This window comes from Heloderma suspectum, chromosome 3 (genome assembly GCF_057233095.1).
Source record: "Heloderma suspectum isolate Gila_16-S chromosome 3, 16-S_ref, whole genome shotgun sequence".
In the NCBI taxonomy this organism is placed as follows: domain Eukaryota; kingdom Metazoa; phylum Chordata; class Lepidosauria; order Squamata; family Helodermatidae; genus Heloderma; species Heloderma suspectum.
The window spans coordinates 57,779,565-57,793,690 of record NC_139460.1 but is presented as its reverse complement, the minus strand read 5'-3'; the positions used below and the strand labels follow the sequence as shown (position 1 = coordinate 57,793,690).

The following is a 14,126-nucleotide window of genomic DNA, read 5'->3' as shown; positions in this document are numbered from 1 at the left end:
CTAGTTAATTTTGGTTTGGTTCCCTAGGGAGAAACACACACACACACGTAGAATTTACATATGTGCATAAAATAAAGATGAGTAGAACCAAAAAAACCAACCACTGATAACATTGACTTCGCTACACTCTATATTGATCTGAAACAGCAGAACTTTAAGGCCTAGGAGGCCACTGTCGGGTTTCCTGTCACGTTTCTGCTACATAATAGATACTGCAGGTGGAACCGCAGAAATTTTGCAAAAGGAACATATGGAATTCTGGAGTGCTTTACCTTATGTCAAACCACAAGCAAAGCATTATTTTATTACTTTACTGATCCCAGAGAGAAAAAAGATTTGTGTCTGAGCCACTTAAGCAAATTGCCTATATCCCTCTTGGAGAAAGGTAACAGCAACATGCCTAGTGAGGGACTGGGCTTTGGGGAGGCTTATTATACAGTGGTCCTGCTTCCCTCAGTGGCAGAAGTCTAGGAGCAGTGCTACCTGGCTTTGGTTCCCTGTGCACTGGAAACTTATGGGGCCCTTGTATACCTGCAGAGCATAGTGGAAGCAGACAGACTCCTAAAGCAGAACCACGCCTGCTAACCACACATCAGGTTCCCAGAGGGAGACCCTGCACCCCAAGATGCTTCATCTTTAGCCAACTCAAAGCTCTTTCCTACTGACTCTGCATCTGTCTGCTTCCAAATGTTTCTAGCAGTTTCTCTGTCCTAGCTCCAAACTCTGATGGCTGTCACATTCCCAGTGCTGGAGAGAGATTCCAGGACATAAAAGACCATTCAAGCCCTTTTGTCAAGTCCCTGATCACCCATCAGTTTGGTCAGCCAAAACCACAATGATCATAATACCATCGTCCTTGCATATTGCTGGCTGCAGGAGTGCCCAAAGTTGCACCAGGATCCAGGACTTGCTATGCTAGGCACTGCACAAAACATAATGTCGATACCAGTTCATTCAAAACATTTCATATAGTCCATAGGATTCCAAATATAATTATTTACAACAGCCTATGAAATAATTAACAGAAAAATAAGTTAACAATTAAAAAAAATATGCCACAAGGTATCCACAAATTGCATAAGAAAAATCCCAGCCTTAAGTTCGTAAGTGTTGCAATAATCCTGGCATAATCGGCCTTCGTAGTTTGTGTCCTTGACACCTTTGTTTCTGAAATGTGTTCCTCATGACCCATAATAAAGCCAAATCATATGAGCTAGAACCTAAGTGATCGGCCCTCGTTGCACAAACATCTGAATGCAGCATCACACGAAAAATTGGTGCAGATGACCCTCCATGTGGTTCAAGTGAATTTTAATCATGCCAGTGCACTCAGCACACAAAGGAGTTGCTTGACACAAATGGTTTGCTATGCAGATCTGCACCTGCACAGTTATATAACAGGCAACAACTCATCTGGATTCTGCATTTGTGAATCAAGCTTAAAATCTCCTTTCTGAAAAGCTAGACAGTCTTCCAAAGGACACTGATTTGGCTACAGAAATCAAACAGATTGGGTCCTTCATAACCCAGAAACAGCCTCCTTTTTATGTCCAGTTGCTATGTTTACAAATACCAAAAGTATCTGCTTTATACTACATTAATTTCAAATGATATGGACACTGACTTTCACAGTGGCTGTTTCACTGTAACAGAACTCCTTCCTCTAGAAACCTGACAGAAGTTGCTATTTAGCATGCCAGGAACAACTTTAATTTTCAACCCAATTTACTTAGATGGTTAGTATGTATCACTTCTCATCACGCTAAAGAGGCATTCAAAATAAATACTCACCACGCACAATAGATCCTGTGAAACGCCCAGAGAGCTTCGGCTATTGGGTGGTACAGAAACTAAATGAAATAAATAGAATAAAAATGTGGTGACTTTACCATGTGACAACATTAATGTGCTGCAGCACCACATTTTGTCCTGGCTGTGTTTTAGTTGCCTGGTCAAACAGGCATGGGGTTTCATATATTTACTTATTTCACTTATCTTATTCAGTGGTGAGAAAAAGTTTGTGAACTGTAATGAAAATTATGGAAATTCCGTAGTTTCACCATGATAGCCTTACTGAATCAAAACATATCCTTTTTCTAAATATCCAATAGGGTTTATATTAACCAATTACATGACTTGTGAAATAAAACGATGTATAAATTAGAGAAACAATGAATACTTACGAGTCAGGGTATGTGCAAAAGTAAGTGAACCCCTGGTTGCATCAGCTCAATTAAAGGGAATAGTTAGAATCAGGTGTTTAAGTAATTAGGGAGATCTTCAGGGGTGAGTTTGGGAGGCCCCACCCTATAAAAGGATCAGAATCTTTGTGAGTTTGGTCTTCACCATGCAGCTGTGTGGAAACATGTCATGCCACGATCAAAAGACATCTCTGAGGACCTCAGAAAAGCAGTTATTGCTGCTCATCAGTCTAGAAAGGGTTACAAAACCATTTCTAAGGATTTGGGGCTCTACCAATCCACTGTCAGACAGATAATCTACAAATGAAGAAGGTTCAAGATCACAGTCACTCTACACAAGAGCAGTCGTCCTACTAAAACCTCTCCAAGAACAAACTGGAGCATTATACAGGAAGTCAAAAAGAACTTTAGAGTAACATCCAAGGATATGCAGGCCGCTTTCTCCTTGGCTAGTGTAAGTGTTCATGACTCAGTGATCAGAGAATGACTGAACAAGAATGGTGTTCATGGGAGGATAACCAGAAGGAAACCACTACTCTCTAAAAAGAGAGCTGCTTGTCTGAAGCTTGCTAAAGATCACATAGATAGTCCCCAAGACTTCTTGAATAGTGTTCCCTGGACAGACAAGTCAAAGCTAGAACTTTTTGGCCTCAATGAGCAATGGTATGCTTGGCAAAAAGCAAACACTGAGTTCGAACTAAAGATTCCCATACCAGCCATCAAGGATGGTGATGGGAATGTGATGGTTTGGGTCTGCTTTACTGCCTCAGGACCTGGACGGCTTGCCATCACTGATGCAACCATGAAGTCTGCAGTGTATCAGAAGATTCGAGAGGGGAATGTCAGGCCATCTGTCTGTGATGAACTGAAAGTGGGTCATGCAACAAGACAATGATCCTAAACATACAAGCAGATCGACAAAAGAATGGCTGCAGAAGAAAAAATTCTGCTTTAGAATGGCCTCATCAACATCCGGACCTAAACCCCATCAAAATGTTTTGGCAGAACCTGTAGCGAGCTGTTCATGCAAGGAAGCTCTCAAATGACACTGAGTTGAAGCAGTTCTGTAAGGAGGAATGGTCCCACATTCTGCAAAACCAATGTGAGAGACTGACCAACAGCTACAGGAAATGCTTACTTAAAGTTGTTGCCACTCAAGGGGGTGCCACCAGGTAGTGAATCTAAAGGTACACATACTTTTTCACACATGGATATTAAATGCTGAATCAGTTGTGGATAAATGTTGAAAAAGCATCACGTTTGTGTGTCATTTGTTTCATCAGGTTATCTATTGTTCTTCATCTAGGTTTATGGGGTTAGATTAAGATCTAATAACATTTTAGGTGGGAAATATGAGACAATCCTAAGGGGTTCACAAACTTTTTCTCACCATTGTATTTTTATTTTAAAATACATTTTTGCTCTTAATTTGCATGGTAGGGTTAAATGCAAATTTCAGTGAGTACTTAATAAATAACATAAATAGCCAACCTTATCAGGCTGCTCTTCTACCCACCTGCAAACTACTACACTTTGGATGTAACTTAACTCCACATCAAAGCCTACCTGTATACACAATCAAGAATCAGAGGTCCTCATAAATTCTTATCTCAGCAACTACCTCTGCATACCTAAATAGGGAATTCCAGGTAGTTTCAGTCACACCATTTTGATTCATTCACAAGTCACTGTATTTCTATGAAAAGGTGAATTCCGCCAATCAGATTCTATCCCAAGATGAAAGACAGGCAACTCAGAGGTTTGACTCAGGTCTGACTCTTTCAACCTCTGAGTCATTTCTTCAATGCCATAAACAAGTTAGAAGTTGAACTGGGCATAGAAATTGTTTATCCCAAGGGAACTTGTGCAATTGTGCAAATAGTCCTCCCATCAGCCTGACATTTAAGAATTCTTGCCCCTTCCATATGCTAATGTGGACTCACTCAGAGTAGACCTCAGAATCTAAGCACTTGTTTGAGACCACCGCCAATTCTCTTCTCTTTGCCAATGGCAAAACCACCAAATATTCTCATAATCCTCCAGTGCTAAACCTTCAATATCAGAGCAATGTCCTTAGTGCCACCATTCAGTGCTACACTGCATGCACAACAAACAGAAAAAAAAATCACATTTTGCTAAATCAGTAAAAGAAAACAGTAAATTATTCTGTTCAAATAAATATATAGCAGAAATGGAGAAAGGAAAAAAGAAAGAAAACCATCTGAAGAGCTTAAACCACTTAAAACTCAATTTAAGCCCACTATTTCCATCTCGAGGTCGGTTCATACAGTAACAAATTCCAGGCTCTGTATATACTTGTGTTAGCTAGCCCTTTAGAGAGGCATGCAAATACTGCCTTCATTTTTTGTTCAAAAATACTCACACCCACTGACATGGTTCATAGCATGAGGAATGGGCATGATACAAAACTCAAACCACCAGTTTTAGAACTTGGCTTTTTTTTTTTTTTCTTGGTAAGGGCATCTGTACCTCTGCAAGCCTGAGTTCTGAAGCTGATATTCTTTTCAGCAAACCTGTTTTTCCCCTGAAGCTCTATTAAAATTATTCAATACAAATGAATTGAATAATTTTATTCAAAATTATCAATGCCAAATGAGGAACTTCCAAATAGGATGTTAGCAAAACCACAATAAATGCTTCCCTTGCCATCACAAAGTTCAAAATTATAAAAAGAAACATGATGACATATCAGGCATATTCATATGCAAACTGAAAATAATGCAGTATCTATGCTAGATATTGGGTTTTTAAAGCAGCAGAGTTAGCAGCACTAGCAAATATTTGGGTGAAATACTGGAGAAGGGATGACTTTGACCCACCTCCTGGCCCATAGAAACCTTGGCCCTCTGAACTAGCTGCTCTTCCCTGTTTTATACTTCCTTGCATTCAGTCCTGGAGCCACACAATAAAAAAGGAAGCTTTTGCCAACAAAGCCAATTTTGAAGTTATTGCCATGGAAGAATGCCCACAGAGGAATATACACATTATGTTGGAAAGCAAAATCTATATGGACTCTGCAGGGAAAGTACCTGAACAAGAGACTAAATTCCCACCCTCTCCTACTTTGGTGTTTTCCAAACTTCTGACAGCTGAACCACACTTTTCTCCGAATTAAAATTGGATGCATGGGTCACTCGGAAAAGGCTTACTTTTGGAAACTGCAAGACTAAGGATTACAGAGAAGGCCATACCTTCTGAACTGGGAAACTGCTTTTTGATTGGTAGGAGATAAGCGAAGAACAATATTTTATGCAAAGATGCATCAGACAAAGTCCCCTGACAGCAGCAAATTCTTTGCATCTCTGTATTAGGAGTAATTGAACGGTTCAGTCACACCTGGTTCAAAACACACAACAGAATTACCTTCTTCCAGAGGAGGCTGAAACAAGGTCAGAGCACTGAATTGCAGAGATGCGTAATTTCATCAATATAGGCTGCAAACCTGTGCATGTCTGCTCAGACTAGTTCTCATTGAGCTCTGTGGGACATATTCCCAGATAAATGTGTACAGGACTGCAGCCATAATTACTTTCTTGTGCCACAGTGGAGGTTTTCATCACTCATTAGAGTTCCCTGGCATTCAACGTGGGAATTATTCCATTAATACTTCCTACAAAATGTACAAACAGTTTGCATTCTGGTATGCCGTTTTTCATTCATAATCTTCCATTGCGAGACATTATTCTGACACATGTCAGAATTGGCCCAGTGTTACACTGACAAAGCCTTCCACTTCTCAGAAGTGGTTCTCCAAGATATAAAAAAACCTTTACGAAAGAAATATTATTGCAATCAGAAACACCCGTCTTTCTCCTCCATTAGACTGAACTTACCAGCTGTCACAATAAATTAAAATGCAAGTTCCAGTTAAAAAAGGGAGACTTGAAAACATCATTTATACCTCACAATGAACTATAAAAAATTCATACACAGTCCTATATTTACAAAAGGTCACAATAAACAGGGATGCTCTTTTAAAAAAGTGACCGAGGTAGCTTTATATACAGTACAGTAGAAGGGAAGAGAGCAGCACACACATCTGACTGATAATAGCCAAGAGAGGCAATTGTTTGGCTAGTCTGGTAAATTTGTGCTTAGAGATCAATAAATACACTTAGAGGTGGAGTCCTGGGTTTTGTAACATGCAGGATGTTCACACTCAACAAGTCCACAGAGAGGCCTCTGCTAATTGTTTACATGTGTTGGCTAGCCAGTGTCACATCCTGTATTTCAGCAGATATAGGCAGAACAGCCATATATGCAGCACAGGGACAAAGAAAGCCATGCTGCATAGCACCATTTGGAACAGTGCAGTCAAATCAGCATGTGTGATTTTGTGCTTTCATATTGCGTAAAAGAGCAAAATTAATGGGTGTAGACTGCAGGCTTGAAATAAAATTATTGATATGACTGGACAACTTTTCCAAATCAAAACTGAGGCAAAGTAAACTCTGGATGAGAGGGAAAAAAATTCCAAAAAGTCAGGATTTATTCTCTTCTAAAAGGAGGTCATTTAATGCAATTACGGTAGCTGCGAAGTCAACCAGCTCCACAAAGTCTGATGTAATGATGTTAACGCCCATGATGCCTGGTTTCTGTGACTTCACCCAGTTCAGAATCAAAGGAAGATTTCTAAAGGGAAAAGAAAGAAAAAATGTAACATAATCCTTCATTAAGCATATGAGGCCCATTGCAGCCTGTGCACAATTAACATGTTGGCATTGAATACTGTATATTAAGAATATAGCGTTCTGACCAATTAAGCTCACATTGGCTTAGATCCAGAGTTCAGTTCACAGAACAGGGTCTTCTCGGGTCTCAGTTCCCCCTTCTGCCTTCAGTTCCCTGTGCACCCCACAATCTGTGCTAAAAAGTTTGGAACACTCTCCAGAACAGTGTGGGAGGTAGTCCAAGGGGCTGCAGAGGGAAGGGGGAATTGGCAAAAGTGTTTAGTTAGAATGTTGAGAATGGATTTTTTCAGATGCCTTTATATATTTGTTTCTTGTTGAAACTGAATTCAGCAGGCAGATTAAAATGGTTCTTGTATATACTAGGTTAGTGTCCTCTAGAGTACTTGGTACATGAAAACAGGCTCTTGTACACGTTAAACACCCCCCCCCCCCCCGCACCACTAGTCTTTATATGTTTGGGGGCTATTCAGGACACAAGTTATTAAAAATGGTGTTAAAGTGATAAACTTGTTATATATTTTTGTGTGCAAGTGATCCTTTAAATTGAAACTGTATTAGGCGTATAAAAAGTTTTAAAAAAGCAAAGCTAGTGCTAATGCTTTGCAGACTTTATAAAATAAAGCACAGTAAAACATTTCATGGATGTTTTCATAATATGCTGCCCACCTGGAAGATTTGTGAGTGAGTGCGTGCGTGCGTGCGTGTGTGTGTATTCTCTTTCTCTCTTTTTTAAAAAAAAATCACCTTCCCCTACTTTTGTTTATGGAAGCCTACTCTGGATCCAAGTCCTTTCCATTCATGGAAGGGTCTGTTTCATGAATGGAAGGACTCCTCTGGATCCAGCCAATTATGCTGATAAAGAGCTACCACTTTGGGGAACTGGTGGCAGCCAGTTACCAAGTATGACATACTGCACAAACTTCTGCTCATAGATTAAAGCAGAAGAAAACAGTGAATCAAACCACATCTGAGGGCCTCGTGCATTAAAAACAGAATTCAGAATTCATCAGACTCAACCAGGTCTGAGAGAGGGGGAAGGAGAGAAGCAACGTGCTTTATATATGTTTTTAGTAAGAAGGGCTTTTAGGAGCATGGGGTTGCAAAGAGGATAAACTCCAATATTTATGCTTCTGAGTTGTTTACAAAAGGACAGCAAATTAGAGAGTCAACACTGTTCACTAATTTATTATTTTTAAGCATAATTTTTAGATTCTTGTTAAATGTCCAAAGGGAGAATTCAATTCCAAGGTCTAAAGCAGGGCTGGGCAACTTCTGGGCCAATGTTTTATCATTATGACCTTGCAATGCTTTAAAATGTTTTTAACTATTTAATATTTTTATCTTTTTTCTCTATTGTTATATTGAGTTTTAATATCCTACAATTCCTGGCATGTCCCAGCAAGCATGGCTGGCTGGAAAGATGCTGGGATTTGTATTTTTTTTCTGTCTAAACACACATAGGATTGCACTCTTAAGGATTTTCTGTCTAAACATGCATAGGATTGCACTCTTAAGGATTTTAATATTTTAAGCAGTATAAAAGTATTACAAATAAATATTTAAGAATAATAATACCTGTTGAAACCTACGGGAGGGCACACCCTTGCCCCCACCATCAAAATCTGGCAGTATGGCAGTAAAGAAGGGCCAATTTTTCTTTTAAAATGGCCCTTTTTGCTGTCATGCCACCATACTGCTGAATTTTGGCAGCAAACAGCAGCTTGCTCTATTTAAAATAAAGGGAAATTTGCCTCTTTTTGCTGCTGTGCCACTGAATTTTGGTGGTGGTGGTGGTGTGCAAAAAAGGCTAGTGGGGGCTGTATATTGCTCACAGGTTGCCCGCCCCAGTTTAAGGAAGTTAGGCACTCTTCAGGCATTCAAAATGCATATGATGAATGTGTGTGTGTGTGTGTGTGTGTGGAGGGGGGGCGGGGTTAAATCCATGAAGAGGAGAAAGACAGAAGAGCTGCACAATGTCTTTTGATTGGTGACGACACACACCGTCTGCCTGGAAGCAGCCTAATTCTCCATTAAAGAGGTTGTACAACTAAGTTCTATCTATTACCAAGCTTTGCAACTATGGCTTGCCAAGTTTTGACAAATGCTTGCACCCCACTCCTCCTCCTCCTCGAAACCAACTTCCATGCAAGCTAAACATTACTTGGGCCATAATGTACACACTTGGCTTGCCATAGTCATAGCCATGTTTTCAACCAGCAGTTCTCAGCCAGACCTTAAGAGGGTGAGAATGAGGAATTCCAGAACAAGAAGCTAAGCGAAAGAAATTATACTTGGCGGGAGAAACATTAGGCCATTTTTGCTGGTTCTGTAAAAACATATTTTTGGGGTGATGTTGGTAACCCATAATAGTTTTTTTAATATATATTTTTGTTATTAAACAAAATACAGAGTTTTAAGTCTTAAGAATGATGGCCTCAAATGCATTTGCTCCAGAGAAGGGAAAAAATCACTTGAGCACCTTCTAGTGTCTTATTACCGTAGAACACCAATTTTGTGCCTTGCAGATATGCTGTAGTCCAATACATCTGGAGCGTAGTGATGGCAGAGAGAACAACATTTCCATTAAGCATATTTCCAGTTGTTATGACTATAGCTAGTTGCTTGCTACGCTAATACGAGTGGCGCTGCAAGCTCTAATAGATTAACTGCTTTGATTAATTAAAGTATTAATTGGGTGTTTTAAATTTGATAAGTTAATCAAGGAATAAGATGAAAGCCATCGCTACAGAATATTGTTCTCGTTTACCCGTGAGTATATATAATGTGGTCAGGGGAAAAGTGAGCGACATTACTTAATTTGGTCTGTAGGTGGCAGCAACATCCTGCAGTAATGCCTTCTGTGTACAGTCTGACCGCACAAGTAGAACGCAGCCAGTTAGAGTAAGCCCACCAATTTCAGTAAGATAAAACAAGGCATTCTGGCACAGAGTTGGAGCCCCTGTCACCATCAGTATATCTTAACAGATTTTAGCTGTGATCAGCAACTGGATCAGATTCAAATTCTAAACAAAACTGATGGAAAATTATTTTAATTGATCAATTTTCTTTAGGGCTATCATTGTCTGTGGCATTCTCCTACTTTGTAAAAATATAGGCCCCTACTCCAAGGTTTGCAGTTGTTCGGGTACGAAAAACAAAGAGGGTGGATAAGAGAGTAATCAGGGATGAATGTGAGTAAATGAAGTTAAGATTTTGCTTTGGTTTATTAGGATGCAATCCTATGCATGTTTAGACAGAAAAAAATTCTGTAATTCCCAGCATTCCCCTGGGGAATTTTAGGGCTTTTTTTCTGTCTAAACATGCATAGGATTGCACCCCTAAGGTTTCCATTCCAAACACACTTCCCTGGGAGTAAGCCTCATTGAACTCAATAGGACTTTGTCCTGAGTTATTTATTTATAACTAAGGGTACAATCCTATGGGGATGGGCAGCCACCTCTGAACTTGGAGGTGACCGCCTATCCAATGCAGGGCAGGAGAAGCATGGAGGGGATCATCTCCTCCATGCTTCAACTGCCCTGCATTTGCGGATAGACAACCAATTTCAGCTGTCTAGCCATGGCAAGGTGGAGCAGGGGAAGCAGCTGCCGGATGACACATACGATGTGTCGTACCAACATTTCCGCCTTCCCTGCCCCAGAACGCCCCCCGGAACACCCTGTTTTCGCTGCTCTGCGCTCATCTTCCGAGCGTGGGGCTGTTCCATGCTGCCTGCGAGGCAGTGCGGGAGGGGCAGAAGGTCGGTTCCCGGAAACCGACATATCCAATGGCTGTCTAGCTGCTGACTAGTGGCCATAGGATTGCTCCCTCCATAAGAAAAAAATATTTATAAGGAAGAAAGACACACAAAAAGGTATTAACTCACAAAATAAAAACCTAATTTGCAGAAATGAACAAGCAACTACCCTCCTGAATGGTTAGAGCTGGGAAGAGGAAAAAACACATACATAAATTTTAAGAGATAAAAGTCTAAGGCAGAGAACTAGAAAGAAGCCAAGAGGAAAGAAAGAGTCAAAGCTGCTGGAACTGGAAAACTGATCAAGAGACCTGGACCAATGACTGGAAGATACTGATTGGATAAAGGACCTGGATAAAATAGGGACACCATCTATTTAAGTGAGCTTGATGCATTTATTACTGGCTGTTTTGTTACCCTATCGCTCACATAGTTTGTGTGTGTGTTGTGTGTGTCTATAGCCATTCAGATTTTAAAACGTTTTCCTATTCAGTTTTTTCTGTAGTAAAATGTACATGTTATTGGAAGCTTTGTGGTCTCTTTTTGTTGTGGTTGGGTTACCCACCCCACCTCTAACATCCAAACCCCACACTCAGGAAGGCATCTGAGACCTAGACAGCTTTAAGGCTGGTTTGGTGGAGGGAGCCAGAGGGAAAGAGAAAGAAAAAGAGATTTCCATTTGGTGGCAGCAGAAAAGGCCACAGAAAAAAGAAGGGGGAAAAGGAGTGTGGGTACACTATTTTGCTATTTTCCCTTTCACTCATGGAACAGGGTGTTGCCAGTCCATGACACCATCTGTGAAACACGGCTGGCAACGCAGTGATGGTGGCAGAGCTTTTTCTCCCTGGCCAATGAGAGGGATCTGCAGCCGACCTCCCTCTCTTCTAATGGAGAGGGATATTCACAGTTTCCCATGTCCTCCCAGGAACCAGGGTATTGCACCCTTAGCCAATTTATAGACTGAGTTAATTTGTTTAGGCCATCAATTTATAAGACCTTGGACATGAGGTATAGCCAATGTTCCTTGGTTATTATTACTGTATATGCATTGTCAATTGACAGCAAATCGACAAGTTCCTAGAGAAAGCTAAAATGGGTGCTTACCTGTGAACAAGTGTGTTTTTCAGGCCACGGATGAGGTTCCGTGCAATAGTTTTGACCCTTGGTGTGAGGATAGCTTGAGAAACATGAAAAGTTCCATGTTTTGCTCGCTCCCCGAGGGTGGTCTCTAAGAACTGCAGCAGTTTATGAATGCTGGTTGTGTTTGCCCATGGTGCTGGCATTTTATTCCCTGGCCACAGAAAGGGGTATGCATCACAGACAGGATAGTGGTAGAAAATGAGAACCTGAAAAAATGAGAATGAGAGAGAGAGAGAGAGAGTGAGAGAGAGAGAGAGAGATCATCAGAAACTTCTTCCCAAATCTAGTTCTTTTTTCAGTTATTATTTCCAATGATGGTTCTGTCCTTAACCACACCCAAAACAGTAAAGCAAAATAGGTATAATGAAAATATTAAGAATAAAAAATACATAACAATACTACAAATTTTAATACAATAACTAATATATCATACAAAATTTTAAAAGAATTTTGAAAAACAATGGACTAGCAGTGCAGCAATTTCCATGCATACATAGTAATATGTATTAGTATAGCTAAAAAAGGCTATACTAATATATAATATCCAAAACTCAAACGTGTTTCGACCTGACTGGTCTTCATCAGCGGAAAAAATATATACACCACAATTGTAGCCCTTAGTACAGCGGTCATTACATGAGATTAGAATTTCAAAATGGAACCAGTGAATCTTAACTAAGCAGATTCTATATTCCTCATCCTGTGGTAAGTAGCTAGATGCACAAAGGGTGAAGGGAAGCACAACCATTCCCTCCTGCATCCAAAGGAGGTAGTTTGCTTCTGTCTAAAAAAGATGGATAGCTTAACACAGACATATATCATATAGGTAGGACTGTTGTTTCAGGCCAGTTTCTGCAGTCCTGACTTATACAGACAACTCCTGCGTAAGGCTTGGACACCACTCAATGCTAGTTCAATTTTTTTTTTAAATTTTAAAATGTTGTATGTTATATTAGTTATTGTATTAAAATTTGTAATATCGTTGTTCTGTGTGTGTGTGTGTGTGTGTGTGTGTATACACACACACACACACACACACATATATATATATGTTGTTCAGTCGTTCAGTCGTGTCCGACTCTTCGTGACCCCATGGACCATAGCACGCCAGGCCTTCCTGTCCTGCGCTCTCTCCCGGAGTGTGCTCAAGTTCATATTCATTGCATCCGTGATGCTATCTAGCCATCTCATCCTCTGCCGTCCCCTTCTCCTTTTGCCTTCAGTCTTTCCCAGCATCAGGGTCTTTTCCAGAGAGTTTTCTCTTCGCATTAGGTGGCCAATACACACTTAATATTTTCCTTATACCTATTTTGTTTGCGTCACCCTTTTCCCATTATATTTATACTATCCACACTAAAATCACTTTCTATACATTCAGCAAGGGGGATGACGGGAGCAAGTCAACTGGTGTCACTTGGCCTGGTTGGCACATAACGCTAACCCATGGTTTGGGTTGTTGAATTCTGAGCTGTCATGATGTGTGAACATGGCCAAGCTAACAAACCACGGTTTGTTAAACACGAGCAACCCAGAAAGAGAATCTATGGTTGGTTGTTGGTTGAGAACTCTGGGCTGTTTAAACCATGGTTGTCATTACTTGGGAACCCAGGCTTGTTATTGTGGCTAGGTCCAGACAACACAATCCACGTTTCAACAACAGAGCTGTTTCCTCCTCAAACAAGCCATGCCGCCCAGATGACAGCATGTCAGATGACACAACTAGTTGTGCCTTGGTGGAAATTAGGGAAATGGCGCCTGGCAAGTGCCAGCACATGCTGGGGATTAAAGTGAGGCACTGTGCCTTATTTAATACACGGTGGCTTTTTTTTTATTGTGTGAACCAGGACAAGGAGATGGTTCTTTGTGCCCTTTTTAGAGCAGTCTCTCTCTTTTTCCCTCTTGCCTTTCCATCCACTCCATGCCATTCCTTGTCCCACCCAGTTGTCAAGATTTTTTTCTTCTCAGTCTCTTAGCATTCCATGTCATAGAATTCTCATGGGGCTGTTTTGCCCCTTGCAGGGTATTTTTTTCTAAGCATCACAAACTTTGGGGTTACCCTGAGTCTGGCGATACCTTTCGCTTGTATGTGGATGGTGTATTTTTGGCTATATAAACATCAGCATGGGAAGATCTGACTTGGTATTACAAGGAACATTGATGATATTTATGGAGGGAATGATCTGTAGTATTTTATAGTGCTAGCAGATTCAGGGGTCTTCACGTTGATAATCTTGTCATCATCTTATGCCAACTTTGTAAGGTAGGCAAGTAGCGTTAGCCTCATATTACAGGTGAGGGGGAGGCATAAAGAGTGGC

General features: G+C 40.6%; 1 protein-coding gene across 1 annotated transcript in view; it reads right to left on the bottom strand.

Moving 5' to 3' along the window:
• Nucleotides 1–4,674: 4,674 nt before the first annotated feature.
• PLCXD2 (phosphatidylinositol specific phospholipase C X domain containing 2) overlaps nucleotides 4,675–14,126 on the bottom strand; it is a 43,723-nt gene continuing 34,271 nt past the window's right edge. The window contains exons 3-4 of the mRNA XM_084841689.1: nucleotides 11,775–12,016; nucleotides 4,675–6,854 (exon numbers count right to left, since the gene is read on the bottom strand). Coding sequence (XP_084697815.1) covers nucleotides 6,704–6,854; nucleotides 11,775–12,016 — 393 coding nt within the window. The 3' untranslated portion in view covers nucleotides 4,675–6,703. The remainder of the gene's footprint in view (nucleotides 6,855–11,774; nucleotides 12,017–14,126) is intronic.